This window comes from Opisthorchis viverrini, assembly GCF_000715545.1.
Source record: "Opisthorchis viverrini unplaced genomic scaffold opera_v5_94, whole genome shotgun sequence".
Classification (NCBI taxonomy): domain Eukaryota; kingdom Metazoa; phylum Platyhelminthes; class Trematoda; order Opisthorchiida; family Opisthorchiidae; genus Opisthorchis; species Opisthorchis viverrini.
In genome coordinates, this window is record NW_008751751.1 from 1,351,306 (window position 1) to 1,373,926 (window position 22,621).

At 43.4% G+C, this 22,621-nt stretch overlaps 2 protein-coding genes across 2 annotated transcripts in view; one reads left to right on the forward strand and one right to left on the reverse strand.

Moving 5' to 3' along the window:
• The window catches only part of T265_05211 (hypothetical protein), a gene marked incomplete at both ends in the record, with an annotated part of 4,252 nt that extends 1,470 nt beyond the window's left edge, over positions 1–2,782 (forward strand). Inside the window, one exon of the mRNA XM_009170155.1 lies at positions 2,386–2,782. Within this exon, the coding sequence (XP_009168419.1) occupies positions 2,386–2,782 (397 nt within the window). The remainder of the gene's footprint in view (positions 1–2,385) is intronic.
• The window catches only part of T265_05210 (hypothetical protein), a gene marked incomplete at both ends in the record, with an annotated part of 90,585 nt that overhangs the window by 20,633 nt on the left and 47,331 nt on the right, over positions 1–22,621 (reverse strand). Inside the window, 6 exons of the mRNA XM_009170154.1 lie at positions 417–701; positions 1,486–1,582; positions 2,330–2,846; positions 13,063–13,219; positions 16,473–16,552; positions 18,173–18,214. Coding sequence (XP_009168418.1) covers positions 417–701; positions 1,486–1,582; positions 2,330–2,846; positions 13,063–13,219; positions 16,473–16,552; positions 18,173–18,214 — 1,178 coding nt within the window. The remainder of the gene's footprint in view (positions 1–416; positions 702–1,485; positions 1,583–2,329; positions 2,847–13,062; positions 13,220–16,472; positions 16,553–18,172; positions 18,215–22,621) is intronic.

Here is a 22,621-nt window from a genome sequence, read left to right on the forward strand (position 1 = left end):
ATATATATATATATACACTTAGTTAAACCTTGCCCTCTGGGACATTAGGACGCACAGAAAGCCCTTCGATACTCTTACCCCTGTTCGGCAGCGGGAAGTTTCAGTTAAGGAATAAAAATGAAAAATCCCACACAACTTCGCCGGATATTTTCTCCGTTAGCTAAATACATCCGCTGCGCATTTCAAACGAAGTTTCACCTGAGGGTCCGTTGCGGTTGCCCCAGGGTACTGATTACACTTTCGCCAGACAGGTACTAGACTTTGTACTTTGCATTGTCTTAGTGAGTAAAGGTCACACAACTTGGTAACTTTATCTTTTAGTTAATCCCTAGACCAGTGCTTGTTTGGGGGGAAACCGAAAATGACGTAAAAAGGCAGATATCTGGGAACAGAGCAACTAGAAATCACAGTCTCACCATATCCTCGCCTTTGGTGTCCTTCGTACACAACTTCAGTATGCTCGCTTTCAGATCGGCCACCGTGTTGATCATATTGCAACACTCGTTGGGTAAAATAAAGTCAGTGCTTTTGGACGAGCGCTTTAGCCAGGTTTCAAAGCAAACCAGGTTGCTAAGGAAAATACGAACGACAGATAAGTGGTGAATGTTATAAAGTGAAATAAGGTTGGATGGCAATAGATAAGAAGCCGTCAGAAGCGATGCTCCGCGTGAAGCAAGTGAGAATCGAAATTCAACAAGATCCTGATTATTGTTCACTGATTAGTGGCCTGTTGGTCTCAACAAAGTGCTAGTTAGGATGCAACACAGAAGAGATGGCTGCAACCGCGTCCATCCGAAACAATCAAGACCTACTTTCGCAATCGATATATCCTTCTCCATGGGTTTTTAAAGCAATTTGGCAACACAAAATCCAAATATGCTAATCACAAGCTATTCTGTTGTTAGAAGTAACAGTATAATTAGTGTATGAAGTTTCGGCTACTGACGAAGTGATTACAGTGCTATCTTTGTAGCTTTTCAGGGGCAGCAGTGCAGTTGGTTGCTTCACGACTCGAACAACAAGGTACAGGGCACGTGACGGATGGAACAGCTGCAGATTAATATGTATGAATGGAAATTGCACTACATTTCCGAAGCGCATCGCACAATAGGTATCTCGGTAACAAGGAAAAGGAAACCATTATTAGTATTGTAACGTAAAGCCGACGAATCCGTCTTGCGGTAGAATCAGGGACCTTTTTATCGACTAGAAGAATCTTTTTCATCGAAGCAGTTCCTAGATTCACAATAGACTGCTTTTAAAACGTAGAGTCCACTTGGTCCATTCCGGTAAAACAAAAAGAAGGAATTACTGAACTACACTCATTTGCAAACAAATTTGGTTTTTCGGGAGACTCATCTGGAACCCAGCTGAATTTCTCGTCTGTGATGTTCCCAGGCAACTGACTGTGCTGCACCAGGCCGCCTAATGTTTCAGTTGGTAGAATATTCGAGATATCGCGCGAAACTAGGGGATTGCGCCTACCTGATGAGCCCTAAGAAAGACGAAACTGGTCGTCGGCTTTCGAATAATTTTCAGCATTACATATATACATGTCGCGATATCTCTAATATCGTACCAACTGTAACATGAGGCGGCATGGTGACTCTCTCTCTCAAAGCCAAATTTATTTGCAAATGTGTGTAGTTCGCTAATTTCGTGCAATTCGGTTTCCAGTAGAACACAAGTGAAGGAAACTCGGGGGTTGCGCCCACTTGATGAGCCCCAAGAGGGGCGGAGCCGGCTGTCAGCTGTCGAAGAATTTTCAGCAACCTTATGAGTAGTGCATTCTGTATATAGAAAGAAGGCGTACTACAGGATGTAGTTATTTCCACAACACTCGCCGACCTAAATAAGCAGGCGAAAAATCGTAAAGTGACGGGCTCTCATAAGGCAGTACAGTTTAGCTACGGGAGGGAGGAGAAAAGTTCAAACTTAACCAACAGCTATGGGGGCGTCTTTCGAATGTATGAATTTAGTTGCGCCATGTAAGCCGTGTACGAGCTCCTTTGTATTTTTGGTGACAGCTAAATTGTCAAAACGAACAAGCTGAGTCTACCGTTAGCAACAAGTTAATTTCAAAATGAGTGTATAAATCCATCTACAAACAACTTTGTATCCAAGTGAGGAATAATGTCGACGGAATCTCTCACCTGACAACCACAAGAAGGGGAAAACAAATGGGTTTTCGAACAGTAGTCAGTCGGCTTGCGGTAGTGCTGAGTCGAGTAAATGAACATCTTTCAAACCTGTGGCGATGTTGAAATTAAAGAATCATAACTGGCACAAAACGAAACATTATTAGGTCGGATAAAATATTCTGGCCTACCGCTGAGCAGCCGCATCAATCATATCTGCAGCCATCATTTTAAGCCGGTTATCCAGATGCTCGGCAAACACTAAATCTGGCCAGTGCAGTTCACGAATAAACGTTTGCAGTGCCTCCAACTTCCATAAAAGTTCACTGGACGTTACTGGGGCAGGATTGGAGGAAAAACCAGGACCGCTGGTGGCCGCAGCAGTTGCAGCGCTTGCAGCTGCGGTAGCTGCAGCCATGAGGCCACCTCCTGCTCGTCCGGCAGCGGTTGCAGCGTTGGCGGCTCCGGACACTGCGCCAGAAACAAGGGATCCCATGTTTGTCAGAGCACTCACATTCCCCAAGGCAGTCGCTGCGAAACCGGAACCACTAGCTGTGCTAGTGGGGGCGGCAGGCGTTTCTGTTGCAGAACTATCCATGACACCGATGGACTGGGCAATAGAGGTTTCCATCAAATCCACGTAACGAACCACCAAGGGTGCAAACATTTGGGTTAGCTGTTGGTGGAATTTTCCTGACTTTAGGGATTCTACAAGAAAAAAGCAGCACATAAATAGCTGGTGAAAGTCACACATTTTGGGTTTCAGTCCTAATTGTAGGCCACTGGTTAAATATTACTGTTTGTGACGAGGATCTACACATGACAAGGAGGTGCACGGGATGGGAATAGGAGCACCTTTCTTTATTGTTTGTTCTTGTGCGCGCTGGTGCATTCGAGTTCTCAATAAATACTATCGCATACAACAGTTCACTGAATTGCCGATCAGTATATTTCTTCTGGGGCTGCAGTACTGTGGAAGGGAGACAGCCATTGAGAAGAATGAGACGGGGGAAATCCCCGTGCGGCGAGGACAGCAGGCTCAGCAGCAAGCGAGCAAGCAGGATGGAGTAACGTATGACTGACGTATCAGTCGCGCAATCGTCTACTAAAAATGGCGACTTTAAGTCGTGTGTCAGATCGTATGAAGTTAAGAGTGTCTGAGCGTGTGAGCATTTGTATCAATTCTAGCGGTAAACAACTGAAGAGGTGTCAGTGATAGACGCAACTTATAATGCAGTTGGTTGTGCAGCAGTGCATCGTAGATAAAAAAATCCCCGTGCGCGAGGACAGCAGGCTCAGCAGCAAGCGAGCAAGCAGGATGGAGTAACGTATGACTGACGTATCAGTCGCGCAATCGTCTACTAAAAATGGCGACTTTAAGTCGTGTGTCAGATCGTATGAAGTTAAGAGTGTCTGAGCGTGTGAGCATTTGTATCAATTCTAGCGGTAAACAACTGAAGAGGTGTCAGTGATAGACGCAACTTATAATGCAGTTGGTTGTGCAGCAGTGCATCGTAGATAAAAAAAACAACGAAAATTGTATTTTTAAGGACATCTGGAGTCATTTGCCACGCAGATAGACAACCTCACCACATACTGTGGTGATGGAGGAGAGGCGAGACTTCCAAGTGGCCGTACGTGGCTATAAGCTTCTTTAAGCCAATCAAATAGAATGTACGACAGGTAAGACGGATGTCTTTTGACAGACAACTCAAAAGCCCATGGGAGAAACTACTGGCGCAATGCCTATCGGAAACCCAAACAGATCAAGGCTACTCATAAGCGTTCACATCCACGCACGAATGACGCTGAGTATGTGAGAAGCAGTCACTAGACAGACAGCTGGCCAGCGAAATGACCTGACGGTTGTGAAGCATTGAAAAAGCAAAAGTATTCATGCTTCATCGAGCGGAAGTATTAAAGAAGAAGAGCAACCTTTTGTGACAAAAACGTACACTGACGGTGCGTAGTATGCAATTAACAGTGTGAGGGGATGTAATAGCAAAACCGTAGGCAGCAATCCACATGACATGGAAAACCTACCTGAATTCACGAGAGGTGATTTAGTGATAGGTAAGGATGACTTAAGTGAAAAGCACTCCTCTACAGAGTATTCATGAACGGTGGCAAATAAAATTCTTCAGTGAAAACATGATGGCGCTGTCTAGAAACAGAGTAATACATGCAAAATAGACGGCGAGGAACTCGATTTTGCTAGAGTTGAGAGATGGATCAATTTCTTTCAAGATGGCTGGATGTACTAAATTAGTAGATAGGAAGTGGGTGTTTAAAAGACAAACATCGAAGGGTGTGCTAAACGGAGCGGGCCGTTCCCGAAGCGAACGTAAACCAACTCTGTGTGTGTGCAAAGGAGCGAACAAGAACCATCACCTTTTGTTGTCCGTCCCTGCATGTTTTTGGACTGGTTTTGGTCGAAATGGATTAGTAAGGCTGTCCCTACAAGATACTGCACATCCTAGCCTGGAGAACGTGGGATAGGAACGACGTGCAATTCTCGTGCTATTCACAACGAGAGACTTCCACAGCCTGGCAGCGGAAACAATGCACAGTCGCCATACGCAGAGCATGCCACTCAACTCTGTCATTGAGTTATTTTCTGTATGCACTACTGACACTGTCTGACATACAGTAGTATGTTCAGTTAGAAACTTCTCACCCACACCACTTTTGTCATTACAAAACCAAGCAACATCCGGCTGTCGGTTGGAAGAATTTGATGACCTGTCATCATCCACCTGTGACCACAACTATGAGGTGGCTTGGGTATCATATGTATTAAACTATTCAGGTAGATAGTGAGGCAACGGCCATTCTGTCGGTACACAGAGACAGAGTGAAACCAAACATGGAAATGCTACGTAAAGTAGGGAAAAAATTGGGGCTGGAAATAGTCAAATCAATTCTAATGCAATACAAGCAGCAACTGTCGTCATTTTTTCATATCTCTCACTTCAATGAACTTCGAAATTCAAAAGAGATTACCTAAACTTGGATCATTTCTGAAAACACATTCCTTTCACGACTGGACACACAAAAGTCTAGCGAGCAAGAACTAGTTGTGCCAAATACTTCTAGGGCAAAAAAAGGGGCACATTCATTACCGATATACATATCAAGGTCGACTGTACATTCCTAGGAGACTTGAACACATTGTTTCTTCTGACTCATTTGAAGGCCTTCTGAGACCTGGCCACTTCCTGAAAAGTGTACTTTAAAATGGCGCGACTTGTGACATACCAAAACATGCCCACCACACTCAGGTTGCCATGCATTTTCCTGTTCTATCGCCCCACTGCACCCTCCCATTTATGGTCACATAGCATCTGGATGCTAATGAATATGGAGAAAATCATAGCGCAGTCTCCAAATTAAGACGTATTAAAACAGTATCCCCAAATGGGTATAATTGCCGCCGGAACGATGTGGTGGGGGCTGGACGCACTAACTAAATTTATATCTGTTCAGACAGAGTAAGTAGGTTTTCAGTATACAAGTCTTGGTAAAAGACCACGGAAAGCACCCTCCCTTTATGGTCACATAGCATCTGGATGCTAATGAATATGGAGAAAATCATAGCGCAGTCTCCAAATTAAGACGTATTAAAACAGTATCCCCAAATGGGTATAATTGCCGCCGGAACGATGTGGTGGGGGCTGGACGCACTAACTAAATTTATATCTGTTCAGACAAGAGAAAATCATGGCGCAGTTTCCAAATTAAGACGTATTAAAACTGTATCCCCGGCTGGGTATAATGGCCGCCGGAACGATGTGGTGGGGGCTGCATGCACTAACTAAATTTATATCTGTTCAGACAGAGTAAGTAGGTTTTCAGTATACAAGTCTTGGTAAAAGACCACGGAAATGTAATGTTTGACTTGACACACTTAATTAGGTTTCTCAAGCTCCACCGATTCATTAAGCGATTCCACTTTGGATAGCCGAGCGCAACCCAATGCTTGATGAATTTGGTTATCACGTTCTGTGAAGAGAATAGATAAATTGTTTCGCCCAACCGCTATTGCAAGATATAACCTAAAATGGAAAGGGTTGGCGGACATGTCACGGAATTTCAGTTGTTTGGAGTGAAACAACTGACCAGGACAAGCGTGTTTTTTGCTATGCCTCAAAGCAAATCACTTCAAAGTGTAATTTATCTAGCATGATGTGGTTGCCGTAGGCTTTCTTCAGGCCAGTCGAATGTATGCTCAAAATCCCAGAGGAATTCTTGAACCAATTCCGTGTGAATTTAAGAGTGATAGGCTAGTGTCCTTTCTTCGAGAAGTAGTGAACAGTGGAACTTAATGTTTCAAGGTTTACGTGTTAATGTTCTCCACAAGTGCTGGTAAGTACTGTGGTATAGACCCCACATGTAGGTTTGGATCCATGACAAACACAAACTGGGAGCTGCACTTCATGTACCAGCTCAGCCCGTTTGGTAAACAGAGCCGTTAATCGCAGGTGACCTGCTGGTATACTAGCGTCCGACCTTATTTGACGGTACAGCAGCGAACGATAAAAAGAAATAGGGTTTTAACAGGCCCGTCCGGCGAAGACCCAGTGTACCAATAGGGCATACAAAACGGGCTAAGAATTGTATGTGTAGGACTTTTTCGTTGGCATGGAAAAAGGACATTAACCAGGGGAGTTTGGTAGTTGTCTGACTGTTATTGACCGCAAGATGCAAACCATACGTGTTAGGCGGTCAATAGCATAGTGGAGAGAACATACAGTCGGAAGTCAAATTAAAACAATGACAGCCAAACGTCTAGCGTCAAGCCTTTTTGTAAACGCATCGTTGTCAGGTGAACCTAGAGTAAAACTCCAGAAATGGACAGAAATTTCAGGTTCCGGTTACATGGCGACACATAAAAGAAGTATTGTGGATGTATTTGACGGCTTTTCTGTAACAAATGCTAGGGGACTGAAGAGGATTGGAATGTCAGTTTTCTAAAACCAACACTGCTACCACCGCACCGCGCACCCGATCAAGTGCCCCTTTTCTGCGATGTAGGTATCTAGAAGGCGACAGATAAGCTTGATGAGTCACGTTTACGTTGTCACGTGAAAGTTCCCCCGGTGTTTAGGATAAAGCTCAGTTGTGCAGCAGCACAGACACTTTAAGACTGCATTCAGTTTCAGTTGCACTAAACGATCTCCCGTAAACGATGGGAACAGAGAACTAGTCTCTTTTCAGCTTTACGCAGTGCGAGCATTTGGGTCTGAGAACAACGTGAATCTTAATGAAATACCCTAAATAGTCATTAGTAAACAGAGCCTCCTTCAAAAATCCTCCCTCCTGTTATAATCTACCTGAGGTGTATAGTAGTGTACAGTAGAATAGTACGACGTTTGGCCGAAGCGCTGGACACACAGGAATATCGATCACTCCATGATGAATTACAAAAACGGAATAGTGTAACGAACAAATAATTCCAAGAAAGAAAAAACAGGATTCGGATTCACATTCAGATGACACACATGTAGGCTCAAGTGAATAGAGTTGAAAAGATCACGAAATTAATTGTAATGTTTAATATTAATGGCAGTGAAAAAACGACACTTGCACAAAAAAGCTTGTGAGCTATTGTTCGCAATAGGCCATTCAATAATCTCTCAGATGCCAAATGATTCTATGCAAAAACAAAACTGGTCCCAAAGGCTTTACAATCTTCTCCAGGTGGGCGTTTTGTAAGTGGCTCAAAGGAGAAAATTTGCTGCCTTGCAAAATAATTTTGCTCGACGTAAAGTACAGGGGAAATTCGTAAAGCTATGAACTCATACCACAGAGCAACGGTTTTGGTTTACCATCCAAAACAGAAACTTCAAATCAGCAATGAAAATGATAGGCGACATATCTGACCGAAAAAGCAATTGTAATGTTGTGCTAAACTATACCGGGTCGACACCAAATAAGTATAGTTCACACGATCTAACGATGGCCACAGGTTTTCCATAAACGTTTCAAAAACCTCATGGGACAGTAAGACCTCAGATGAGTACTGACCAGAAGGTCCATGGTTCCAAACTAACATCGGGATCTCGACTGTTCTTGTTTACGATTGGGCAACCTGGCAGTATCTTGAAGCTCTTGCTTATAAAAAGTGGTACGGCAGCCATGCACCCAGAGGATATCACAATCAAACGATTATTACTACCGAAAGAGAGAAGGCCTTCGCTGCAGAGTTATTTATTAGAAAGTACCAACTGACCGGTTACAGACTAGTGGACGGGGAAGGAAAACTCTCACTTACATCTTATTTACAAAACCTGGACGCGTCTACTTGAACTTTTGTGGATATTCATTGGCTCCAATCATTCATTGCTCAAATCCAAGCAAATGTTATGAAGCGACTCCACAAATTCCGCAACAGGTCTCCTCTTTTCACGAGACGCAGAGCGAAATTTCAAGAACAACACATACTACTACTCAATAGTATCACCGTTACACTATTAATGCTACTGTTATCACCGAGCTCGGATGCCCTATTTATATCATACACTTTCTCTACCTTTTCTGTGGCCTTCCTATAATATTTTGATGAAATTCTGAAGCTGGTTTCTTGAAGTTTCCTACAGGAGAATTTCCCTGGTTCTCGTCACAAAAATCGTTTATTTTGACGGAATGCACAACTAACAATTTTGTCAAGGTCCATTTACATTTTATGATAAAGAGGTTTTCAAAGTTAAGGCGCTGTCCGATCCGCCTCAATTTGTGAAACGCGGATCTGGTTAGGAATCTGTCTATACTTCTAAACCTGAGCATCAAGGAAAGACAGGAAATTTCGAGTTTCATTTTCGAAAGTCACTTGCTTTGCGCATGCTGACTTCCGTTTCAAAAATTTCGTTCGTCTACTTTTGCATTCCAATGCCTAACAAACTGTCAACTATTTCGTTTTACCACTCAAATTGAATGTGAATGGGCAGCAGATGATGTAAAAGATGCATTCCACTTAGTCTAAAATGATACTTCTTGCCCGCATCAGACAGTCATTCGTCGCCAGACATAGGGAAATCTCCACAGGATGTAGAGAAGCACTGGATATGTCACACCCAGCCTTTCATTATCCTTGCGTCTGTACTTCAAGTTGTTCACAAGCTCCACTACCAAAATCCAATCGCCGCTAGCCAGAGCAATACGTGGGGCATGTTTGAACAAAAGCAGTTGGTCATAGGTTGGTTTCACACGTACTTGTAAGACTGAACGCTAGACTATGTATACACGTGTGGACGTCTGTAATGGCTACGGGGAGATGAGTTGAACAAAAACCGTGATATGGTAGTTCTAGCTGCAACTGATTCAAATGAGCTATTCATTAACCCGTCTCGTGAGCCCACCTCCCCTGCGAACAACAATCGCGAGAGACAAAATGACAGAAACCGATTGTAAAGACCAAATTCACTCTTGCGCGTCCGCAATGACGTCTTAACGTGCTTTGCGCAATAGCGTTACCCATATTCAGCATGTTGTTCGGTATTCCTGTGGAGGATGCACATACTAACGAGAAAGTAAGTAGGTCTGACAGAAGTTTCACCGTATACGGTGAGGATGAGATGGGGTAGGCGGTGTATTACACCTGTTTAGGTTGATTAGTGCTGGGTGATCTTCCTCAGAAGCGAAATCGGAATCACAAAAGACAAAAGAAACCAAGGTTGAGTGGTTTCTTCTGTATAGACCAGCGTACCTGTCACGGAAGCCTTGAAAGTTTGCATAACCTGTTAGAAAATGACTCAACAGTGGCCACACACATGCAACCACCCTCAATATCATTGACAGCATATCACACACACTGAGTGTTCACTTTCGGAGACAGAGTCGGAAATCAAGCTTCGTTCACGCTCGACTTATTTCGCGCTAAAACAGATACCGTAGAGACAAACAAGTTGAATAGTAATTATCACCCCGATGACAGAAACCGTGCCAAATATTCTTATCAGGCACTCAAAAAAGATGATAGGTCCCCGCATCCATCATATGATGAAATTATGTTCACGACAATGCTAGGGTCATGCAACGAGAATTTTCAGGTGAAATGGAACATCTCCTGAACTCGCTCTGAGCCATATAAGGCTTGCTCGCGAAATCGAAATTGCATACCGTCCCTTCACTTTTCTTAGCTGTTGAGTCAGAGCCAAAGAATCAAATTTTGGTTTGACTTTGTGCCATAAGCCGACTCCCTCTGGACGTTGGCTGGATTACCTTCCATGAAACGAACCGTGGTAAGCTGACTGATAGAGCTTAAATGATGTTTTAATAGGGCCCTCAACGCCAACGTAGTAAATAACATCAGGAATATGCTGTGATGGAACGACTATCCCGTATCAGGCACTTGACCAGTCATAAACAAGACAAATATCAAGAAAACGGTATCATCCAACCAACAGTTCAGATCGTCCACTGCGCAAAAACTGATGAGCAAATTCGTGCGGTTTTATCAGAATTTACTAAGACCAGTGTCCAAATTAAAACAATGCATTCATTAGACCCTGGACACACCATAAAAAACCCATCAAACCCAGTGGTCAGACTAACTGTGTACATAAAATCTATTGTGAGGATTGAGAACGGAGAACGAGACAAATGAGGGAGCGCATTGCAGGACGCAAAGGTATGCACGCTTTCTTCCCCACAATCCCCTGCAATTTCAGAAGCTGAAATTCAAGCCATTACTCTGTACGCATTAACGGAAAACCACATTTTAGTTGACCAGATTCGTTCAGTTTAAACGAGCCCTACAAGGCAAGCAGAAGGGTGCCCCACGAAAGCGTTGATAGCCGACGACCTGTCTGCAACAAGCGGAAAACGATCAGCTCCTATCCGATCTGTGGTCGGAGATCATAAGCACCAACCTGTGCTTCAATCCACGCACATGTAGCTGTCATTTCTTGACTATTGGGACAGCCCCGCTTTTGATACACGAGCAAAACGCCTTAAGCTGGTGCTGGTACTCTAAAGCAGTACAGCAAAGTCCTACTGAAAAAGAACATTATGAGCGGGGATCGGCCGAAAAAAACTGTGTTGAAAAGAGGCTCCAAGGAAGCGAAAACCAAGTGAATCTAATTGAGGTGTAACTCAGGTGAGTTACGGTCCCCATACGGAGACCCGACAGCGATCATCCCATACAAGATGGGAAAAATCTGAATAATTAGAAGAGTGGTGAATAGGATTATTATCTCAGTAGGATTCAAACATTGGTTCACTTGAAGGAGCGTCTCGAAGTTGGTAGGGATTATGTGCAGGAAACAGCCAAGGAACTATACGACAAAATCTGTTGAGCACAGGTACAAACCATGAGGAATTTCATATGAATATGAAGCGATCAAATACTCAGCAGTAGCGGGGAACGCGCCGGGTACTGGACATGAAATAGATCTCGAAAGTCAGGAGAGTTCCGAGAGGAGGACTAAGATTCACAACACCCTAACTGATTCGCGAGAAGGTGGAAATCCTCAAGTGTCTCAGCGTGGAGAGAGCAGAGGGTGTAAAAATGGGAAGCATGTGCAGAGTGGCTTTAGATTAGCCGAGTTTACACATGGCGGGATGCGATTATCTGGGAGAAGGAATTTTCTATGTGGTTTGGTCCCAAAGTAGAAAAACCAAATCGACTAAAACCCACGTAATTGCTCACCTTCTAACTTGATAGTCTTACTCACCCACTAGGTTTCTGGAAAAACTCAAGAGGAATATTCAGCCAAAGTGCCTCGAACGGGAAGAACACGGTCGTTGAAGTGGTCACTTTCACATAACCCATCAGTCTCAAGTCTTTGTCATCCACACCGGCAATAGGAACTTTCGATTACTGTCCAGCAATGATCAGGTATGGAAGTTTGAAGAGATGTCACCGACTGGCCTGTCTTAAAATTTGGTCAACCTGACAACTTAGTCTTTTGATAACATCTGATAACAATCGGTGCCAAAAGCGGAACCTTGTCAACGAATAAATTCACCGACTACTCACAAGGTTGCTGGAAACTCTTCGACCTTGTGAGTAGTTTCCTTTAGGAAAATACACTGCAATACCTCGAATATCGTACCAACCGAAACATGGGGCAGCCTATGTACAACATGTTCAGCTGAAGAGCATCATATACGAGAGATTCACTTGAGTCGCCCGTGAAAACCAAATTGATTTGCAAATGAGTGTATTTGCTAAACCGACTGTTTAAGAATTCTGCCTGAAACACCGATTTACTGATAGTTCCACAACACTTTCTAATTTAGATGAACCTAGAATCAATTTTGATTACCATGAACTTCTGTTTTATGCCAACGTTAGGTTATTTTCGCACACGACCCAAGGGTATTGGTTTGCTAAGGACGCCTTCCGTTCAAAGTTACAGTCTAATTCTGCAGTAAACCAACCAAAAGAGATCCTCGCGTAACATCACTCCCTTAGCAGTAAGGATTTTCTGTGAGATAAGGAACCCGAAAAAGAAAGTAAATACTATTGTGCTCAATTTTGGTAACGGAAAAAAGGTACACGCGACAGTCCAGGTGAGGAAGTAGTGAAGAATATGAGGACACTAGAATCCCCATTATCTGATTGCATCGCTTCAGGGCTAGCAAGTCACTCTGATTGTTTTTAGGGTCAATGAAATTCGTAATTCGTTCATGCGATTTGATGAAACTTCCTACCAACGTTCTGGAACTGGCGGATGACAAAACCGTCGGATATGAATAAATAACGTTCAGTTTTAAATACAATCCGCTTGAATGGGCAGCTAAGAATGAGTGCATGCATCTGGAGTATCTGACCGTCATCTTTAATACATGCACGTAATGAACCGGGATGGTACAAACAGAAGGAAGAGAGTTCTGGGACACCACGCTACCGGAATTCCGAACCAAGCCAGTTTGAATTAATATCCACCAGTACAACCATTTTTAGCGGGATGAGTCTTACCTTCAGAGAGTAAATAATCATTGAGCAGTTGAAATAAGGGAAAACTGTCCCAACAATCTGGTGGCATGGTCTCCAAAACGCCAGTCATGTCGGCGGAGAAGAAGTTCCAAAAAAGTTCGGTGTGTTCTGTTAGAAGATCGTGGAACCAAGCGAACGCCTGTAAAGTGACCAGAAAGCATACAGGTAACGACTTTGCATCTGAGGATAACAAAGCAAGTTAGCTGGTTGAGTTTGGCTGATCAGAGTCAATAAGGATAGAGAGGTTGATGTTGCACAGTTCACGATTACTCAACTGCTACTACGTAGATGCCTTAGTTTCGTTGTCAGTATACTCCCAAACTTGAAAGTCGAATCCAAACTATATTGAGTCATGCCACTTAATTGAACACGGGGAATGTCCAAAGAACGCATGTGCGTTTTAGTAAGCCTGGACCTAACAGATATATTCGGCAAAATGATACAGTAGACTGCCTACCTTGGTCGGACGGGTTTTGTGGACCATCAACATACAGTGTCTGTCCAACGCTAATGCATAAACTGAGGTGTCTGCTCTCATTTTTGGTCAGAATCCGTCCGACACAAGTGTCATTCTATCGACGCTACTACCAGCTACTACCAGCCAAAATCGGATAAAGTGTTATCTCTCATCTGAGTGTAATTCGATCACACTACAAAAGAGCCATTGAACGGTATGGCTACGAATAGAGTGGTTGAGGGTTCGAATCCCCCTAGGGGGTTATTAAATGCACACTACTGACTAGTCCCCATGATGATGACGATGCTTCTCGGCCCTTTAGCATAGACTACCTTCGCATCATTGACGGGAACCGCCCACTTCCTATCGCTCGGTGGAGCAGCACCACCTACTTTAAAAAGGCTTCTAGTAAGGTGACGATATACCTCCTTAAATCGATGTACTGACGTTAGATGAGTTTCGTTTCGTGACGGAATTTTGTGGACCGCACGAGTTGATCGATTCAACTGCCGGTTCATATGTACCCTTTTGTCATGCGGAATTTTGTGGACCGTACGAGTCGATCGACTCAACTGCCGATTCATATGTATCCTTTTGTCGTGCCCGTTGGAATAAACAGTTTCACTCCCAGCCAGACTGACTAGTGGCATGATAGGGAGAGATAACACCCCCCCCCCCAAATTAGTCAGTCAACGCCATTGGGGGCATGCCCAAACCGGTCATCATTAATGCAACGTCATCTATAGTGCATCAGGACTGTGGTATGGTGGCCAATCAGCGAGAGTCTGCCAATTCGGCACTGACGACTGATCGAATTTGCCGATTCATAAAAACTTAGGTAGTGCATTCCTACATAAAAAGCAAACAAGCTAATCTCAACCGTAAGACAGTGGTTTAGAGCTGTTCCAAAAAAGAAGTCTAACGACACGAAGAAATTCGTCAAAAAGGCGTGCGTAAAAGGGACTGTAATTTCCAGTTGTAGGAACGTTGGAAACGACGACAGTTGACAATTAGCAACTTGGCAAAGAACACTGTTTATGGTGTGGGATGCACTCCTTAAAGTGTCACGTGACATATGAAGGATAGCTTATTCTCACTGCTTATCGATCATTATTGCAGAAATGGGGTATGGAGTATCCAAACAGCAGGCAGAGCGCTACTCAGGACTTTGACTTTGTATTTTCTATGGAATACCCTAAGAGCCAGGAAAAATTACGGAAATTTACGCTACTGGTGGAAAGTTGCAGACCGCCAACAATTTTGAACATTTAGGTAAAATCATATTGTATTGGAGACACACAGAACGCTCATGAGTTGGGAGACTAGGTCACCCACTACAACGCGGCTAAGATTGGTAGATGATCAAGGGGTAGCGAACGTCAGCAACACAAAGCATGCATTGATGAGTTGAGATTATTCATACTGATACTTAAAAAGCCAACGCGGTGAGCTAGATCAGAAAGTCCTCATTAAAGCCCGCGATTTGGGTGGCAAAGGCCACGCAGACAACAATTGCTAGCTAGACTTTTGTACTCAAAACAGCTCATGGAGATAACCGTTTGGAAAACAACCTGAATTTGCCGAGTGCGGATATAATCCGACATGTCTAATGGATTATCGTATGTTCCATCGACAGGTAACTGAGGCTGCAGTTACGTCAACATCAAACAAAAGGGTTTTGTAATGTGGTGGATTGTTGGTAGTTCGGGCGCATTCATTGATGACTGATTAGGTGACGGTTGATCTGTTCGCAGAATTCGCTGTTCCGGACCAATCAGAACAGGAATTAATGGACGAAACATTTAGTATATAGTCGGGCAAACGCACGTAAGAAATGCAGATCACAACGTAACACAGATAACGATAAAACTAATCAGACTCTATGTGAGATGATGATCAACAGCCAGCCATGCACATGCATGAAGAGAGGCACTAACCACTCAACAGCGCACCGATGTCCCCTCGAATGGGGATGAAACATCTGCAAGCCAACTTCTACGTTCTGGTTAACCAGGGAATAATTATCTTTGTAGTGTACTACTCATAAGGTTGCTGAAAATCCGTCGACAGCCCACGACTGGTTTCGCCCTTTTTGGGGCTCATCAGGTAGGCGCAGTCCCCGGGTTTCCGTCAAACTTATGTTCTACTTGAAACCAAATTGCACGGAATCAGCGAATATACACTCATTTGCAAAGTAATTTGGTTTTTCGAGAGACTCACCTGGGACCCAACTGAATCTCTCGCTTGTGATGTCCTCTGGCATGGGGCGGCCTGGTGCAGCACATTTAGTTGCCTGAGAACGCCACAAACGAGAGATTCAGCTGGGTTCCAGGTGAGTCTCTCTAGAGAACCGAATTAGTTTGCAAATGAGTGTATATTCGGGGAATAATTGATTTTAGACGCGGTTTAGGCACGTAAATAATGGCACAGTGCACACAATATCGGACAGCTTATGATTGAAGGGCACTCTAATCATGAGTCCACATTTAAGTTTATGTTGTTACAGGTTTATGTTGTTTCGGCTCATTAATCGGATCAAACACTGAAAGTTGATACGTTTACGTAAACTTCAACCGTAGTCGGAGGAAGGAGGGGGGAGAGGGTGGAAAAAACAGTTTCAGATAGGGCGAACAGATAATTGTACTGTACAGAAAAACATTAACGCATTCACATTAATCACACGTTCATCCAATCGAACACAAAAGTAGCTTGAATGTAACTTCACACGCACTCACGTTCACTCGCCTGCGAATCGAGAGTTAGAATTCGACCAGAAATACACTAATTCCTAACCCAATCAGGGGATAAAAATTCAGGCAGAGGTGGCCAAAAGTCGAATAGCTGGAGTAAGTAGGGAACAAACGAGTTGAAACGTCACCACCAAACTGAAATCACCGGCAACAGAATGTGGAAACTGGACAACATGGGCAGTTACCTCTGCATGGTGTTCCTCGTTTTGTCGCAATACCTCAATACATAGTTCGGCCAGATGGATCAAGTCGGTTAGTGTTTTGCCTGGAAAGACAAACACGACAAAAGTGTCTTGTTGAATGTCAGTATAAATGCATCGTGTAGCGACATCCCAACAGTAGGAACTGGGTTAATTTGAGTTGGATAATAACAGTGATCAAAACTCACTGAGCCGCCACATCCAAGCCTGCTAATAATGGGTGCGCCCTTGGTGGATTGTGAAATAAACCCAGAGCTAAAAACACTTCTTTGGGAGAGAACCATGCGAATTATTTAACCGTTGCTGTGTATTGTTTTGCTCATACCACCTTCCACTTGCTCATAAGAGGCTGGTGATTTTGGTGTCTGGCCTACACGATATTGAAACTACTCCGTCAACAGTGTCAGCGGGGCGACAAAACAATCCCGTTAGAAAATGACAGAAATTCAGTCATGATGCGATTAAGTATCGGATGTGTGATTGTCTATTGAGTTGGTGACTGACTGGACCAAGATGCAGGGTATTGTGATGATACACTGTGGCAAGAAAGACAAATGGATCAAACTATGGGCAACCAAAGATAAACCCGCATATAAGGACAGCAAGCACGTGTACTCTAAATCCATCTTGTCACATAAGTTATCTATTCCCTTTTCATATTCACCTCTATGTATTCGACTTCCCATTGTTCCTAATTCCGAATCACTACCGAAATTGAGGAACTTTGACAATGACATGATACGATATTGCGAGAAGAAAAGCAATAAGATCAAATAGACCTTCAAATATCGCTGCGACTCAAATTCGACCGTCTTTCTTTCAGGGCTATAACCACACACGTAGAGCTAATACTACAACCCAGAACAGATTTCACCTCACTGGCACCCGAGCAACGTGCGCTCAGCTTGGAACTTAGTTAGGCAAAGCACGTTCTCATTGGTAGGTGTATTTACACTGTTTATTCCTGAGTTGGAGACTAATAGAACCGCACTTATTATCATTAGGCCTTGTAAACCATCTATAAGTATTGGGAGAGTTTTGGTCTGAGTGAGTAGTCATCGTTTTAGAGAGGTTTGGCAAAAGAAAATCGGTGGACCTACCGCTGGGGAACGTTTCGCTTTTGACACAAAAGCTTTGTCAGGCCAAGTGAATAAGTTACCAGGTTGACCGAGTTTCAAAGCATTCAGAGAACCAATCGATGAAGTCTTACGACTAACCCACTTGACCAGTGCTGGGAGTTAGACGTTCCTGTCTGTTAGTTAGTAGGGAGAACTGACAATTACGATATATGGGCAACTGGGGACTGACTTCAAGTTGAATCCCGATCGCCTTACATTTTCGGTCTATGACACCTTAATGGAAGCTACTTTGTCAGAAGCGAAACGTTGCCCAGCAATAAATCTACCGATTGTTTACAAAACCTTTCTGAAACGAAACTTATAGGTATATTTGTCGGACATAATCATACGTAGCTATTGCGTACAGAAAGACAATTTTCCCAGCCAAAGTCTCTCATCCACGATAATATATTCCATGAATCGAAGTGACGGTGATTCCCATCAGCACATAGAATCTTTATCTCAGGGGCTCCAACCGTATCCACCGAGGATACGGGAGTATTGTGGCAACGTCAGACATGGCAATACATCGAGGATGTTTGGAGAAGGATAGATTAGAAAACTTACTGCGATGTTGTTGAGTCCGACCAGCTCCTGCGTCCCGTCCGCCTTAAAACGAAATGAACACAAGAATCAAGGTAGGCAAGGGTGTAAGAAACAGTGCATAAACAAATAAAATTAAGACGGGAACTGGAAGAAAACTAAAGACAGAGGTTAACAAAGAAAACACGTTATAAGGCTACAAATCTGTACAAAACAAATCTCAGTTTGGAAATGTAACGCGAGTGATGACGATGAACTATCGGTCAATTTGTATAAACAAGCGGATAGTGAGCTTATCGGACTCCAAGTGTGCTGTACGATACTGCTCTCCAAATATGGTACACTTTACAATAGCTCCGTCTTTTACAGTAATGGATGACGGAAGTGCATGTGAATATAGGGTACTGAGCAGAACCCATTAAACTGAAAATATAAATTAGCCTTTATGCCTCTGCACAAACGTTGTTATGGATAACCCAGTTTACATAGGCTTCTTTTACAGCAGTGCGACCACTCTGATCTAGTGACCTGATCGCTGACAGATAGCTCGTTTGATAAGGTCTCAGTGAAAGTTACCGATTGTTTACGAAACCATTCTGAAACGGAACTAATACAACTTACAGGATACGTGAAACGCTCCAAAACGTCGAGTGCTTCTCCCTGGATTGTAAGTGGTGTGCCAAGAACGTGGCCTTATACTTATCGGGTGTCAAGTGCATACCAGAGGACTTTGATCGGCTCATTCGAAAACACCTGCGCACTAGCTTCCTTTTTGATGATAAAAGTGATATCGTCTACATATTGTAGATCGACAAGGTTTTCGTCACAGGCTATTTGAACACCAGGGTTTTGAAGACGTTCCAGCGTTCGCATCATTATTTCATCGATCACGAATCTAAATTGGAGTGGAGATAGTGGGCAACCATGACGAACACTGGTTTGTGTATGAAAGCTTTTGGAGAGCTCTCTGTATGCTCTCACACGTCCATAAGTCTGACAGTGCAAAGAACTTATTGTGTTCACAAAATTCCGGGGCATTCTTTGATGAGTATGCAAGAGAGGGCAGACCGGCCAACCGATTGGAACGCACCTCGCAAATATATGAATACTAAAATTGTGAATCTATTACCGATGACGTTGATCTAGCACCTGACGGAGTGTAAAAATTTGGTCAGTGCAACCCCAGAAGTTCGGAACCCTGCTTGCCACTCTAGTCAGCGTTATACGATTCACCATAAGGCGACGAAACACAAATGACGCCAACAGTCTGGTAATGATCGAGTATCAGACTGATCCCCTATGGTTACCACACTCTCCACGAGCCTCCGTTTTTTGAAAATGGGCATCATCACTGATTTTCCTTAGTACCATAGGACACTACTTTTCCAAAATGCAGTGAACCAGATCAGACAAGCGCTGACTGAGGACTGCATCTCCATCTCGATCTCTGTTTATCATTGTAATGGGTGACAGAATTGCATGCGAAGACAGGTTACTGAGCAGACGCCAGTAAATTGAAAATATATCATAACCCATAGACTTCTACACCCACACTGCTATGAATAACTCAGTTTTCATGGGATTTTTTCACAGTCCAGGGAATGCAGGTGGAATGTTATCTGAACGAGAAGCGCGATGACGATTTAGAAAATATATGTAGTCATGAAGCTCCAAGGCCGCAGGGTGTTCCAGGTTCACCGTCCAGGGTTGTAGGCCACCTATAGGCTCCAGATGGGTTACAGTTGGTGGCCATGTAAACTGTTGTCCGAAGTATGTGGTCCAGCGGTCAAGACATTTTCCTTTATTCAGGATGATCTCACCATTCTAATTCTCGACACCTTCACTCACGAGTAGTTTTCAGGTCACACTGATCAACAGAAATAATCCTCGGGTATTATCGGATTTCTAAGCCTCTTTCATTTCCTTGGCTTTCCGCATCCACCAACCCTCATGATCGGCGCGCACCCTTTCTTTCACTTGACGTCTTATAATTCGTCAGACCAAGTTATTTTCGTGACCGGCTGGAATGTTTCGTCGAGTGGCACTGTTTGGTCTAATATCCAGTGCTCGAGTGGGCTCGGTAGCTCCGTGCCATAGGAAACTCCCAACCAGTATGCAACGAGGTTGGAATCTCATCCCAGTATGAATTACCACCTGGTGGTGGTAATCTGGAGCTGAAAGTCTTTCACCTGTTAAGCAAGTTGTCCGCACCTTACGCGGTCCAGGAAAAGGGGGAAAAGGTCTCCGGACAAGCACGTGGTCGGAACCCACAAATGTGTTCCAAAACGAGTAGCAGTCAGTTTTTGATCGCGCAGTCGGAACTGATGACAATGTGATCACTTTGAATTGGTAGCCGGCACGCCGTTGAAGGACACCACGTGGTCAGGCGACTATCTCGGAAGTTGGTACTGCCTAAAAACGGTCCGCGTCCAACATACAGCTGAAAAATCGATCACGAGTGTTCGTAAATACAAAGTACAATCCATGTCGACCACCTAATTGAGTCTCAGATGAGCTAAACCGGACCTCTTGTGCATTCAAATCTCCGGCAACCACAACGATATCTGAGCATCTAGCTCTCCGCAACAGGAATCTCAAGGTGTAAAGATTGTCTTTGATGCCAAAACTAGTCAGTTGGAGCTTAAGCAGATAGAACAAACAAACAGCGATCAGCTTCTCGCTTATGCGACTCATTCACGGTCCATAAAATAGTAGCGTTTTTAGGCAGAGTGTGGATACATTTCAAGATGAGGGGAAATTCCTTGAAATTGAAATCCAAAATGAAATGAAAAAGCGAAAAAAATGTTGCACAAGTGTCCAAACAGCCATCCAAATGCACAAACAGAGAAACAAATCACCACACTAGATCCGACATGTTATAGAATTACATGCTCTGTCGTTTTATCTTTTTGAGCATCGAATCTGTTCAAGCAGAAAATGGTAGGAATGTTAAAGCGGCAAGCTGAGATGTCACTTGGAACACAAAGACCGCCTACAATATATCTCTGTGATCAAAACTTCAGTGAGCAAAAAAATGCTCTGTGACTTGGCGAGTTTTCGTTAAAATCAATTCACTGAAATGCGTCTCCATTCAGTCGTGAAGGTCAGATGTGGAACGTTCATACAATTCGCCCCACGCAGACAGCAGACAGCGGTTTGTTGTTCTTGCTGCTGTTTTCGTCGCACGGTTGTAAAACCCAATTCTGGACGTTGTTTTGTGGGGATGATTTTATGTAAATTACACCACCCAAACACACTTACCGAATCAATCATTGGGTTTGGGTAGTCTTCCAAATAATATTACTCTCGGATCGTAAATGAGAATAAAATTTATTGACTACAGAACAACATTGGAACTCAACTAAACAATAACTATCCTTCATCGCAAAATTCACAGGCCTAGGAAGAAAGAGCGAAAAAAAAGGAATACGAGCTACTCAAATCTGTATTACTGCAGTGCAATATTTGTCCGTCATTCCGCACTTTCATTCTAGAACCGTTAGCGATGACTAGTATTACGGAGCCCATAAGTCTTCAGGAAAAAAGAAAAACAAATAATTATCACTTTCCATTCACTATGTATACTCAAGATTACCATTCAATATTTTCCCTTTGTTGGATATCTGGATGCGATTGTTCACCATGTTTGTCAACCATGACAACGAGTATTTTTACAAAACAAATTTTAATTTGAATTACAGAACTCTTGAGGTCTCCTCATACACGACAGTACAATTTTCAAATACCCTGCGCACAGCGCGGTATTTGCAAAAATATTATACTTTAAATTTCAAAGCAAACAGACCGAGGGGACGTTATCACGATTTAACGCTCTCACCGTTCAAAACCCCATGAAAAACGATTCTCTTCGTTCCAATGAACTGAATGAAAGATATTCTGCGAAGACCCGCTTAGTTTTAGTTTCCCACAGTTTTGACCAGGTTTCATGTCATGTCTTAATTGACATTCTGGGTTTAGAATGGATGAAATGGGGTTTAACGTTTCCCTATTCCCATAAAATTTGATCGTTCCGAAACAGTCGTAGATAAAAACAAAAGAAACCAAATGACAAGGAACTTGGATACTTGAAAGCGTCGCTAAGAAGAAAGTTGTACCATCGGTTGTGTTCGGGTCTAAATCAAAACGAGGACAGTTTCAGGTTGGGAAAGTAGCATTTACAGAAAGACTCACACGCATAAGGCTCCTTGCGCCCAGCTATCTACCTCTGCACACGTTCATACCGTTTCGACGTGAAGACACGACAGCTAACGTAACTCAGCTATCGTCAGATAGCTCAAAAAGAGAGGACGAAGTGATTGTATTACTTTACTCATTGTACAACTACACGATCACATGGATCCAGGCGACAGATCAGGTGAACCATTTCGAATTAGGGATAAACTAAACTGGTCCCCGAAGTACTGTGGAAGCCAACCACACTGCAACATTCCACTGAACCTGTAGAGGACAACA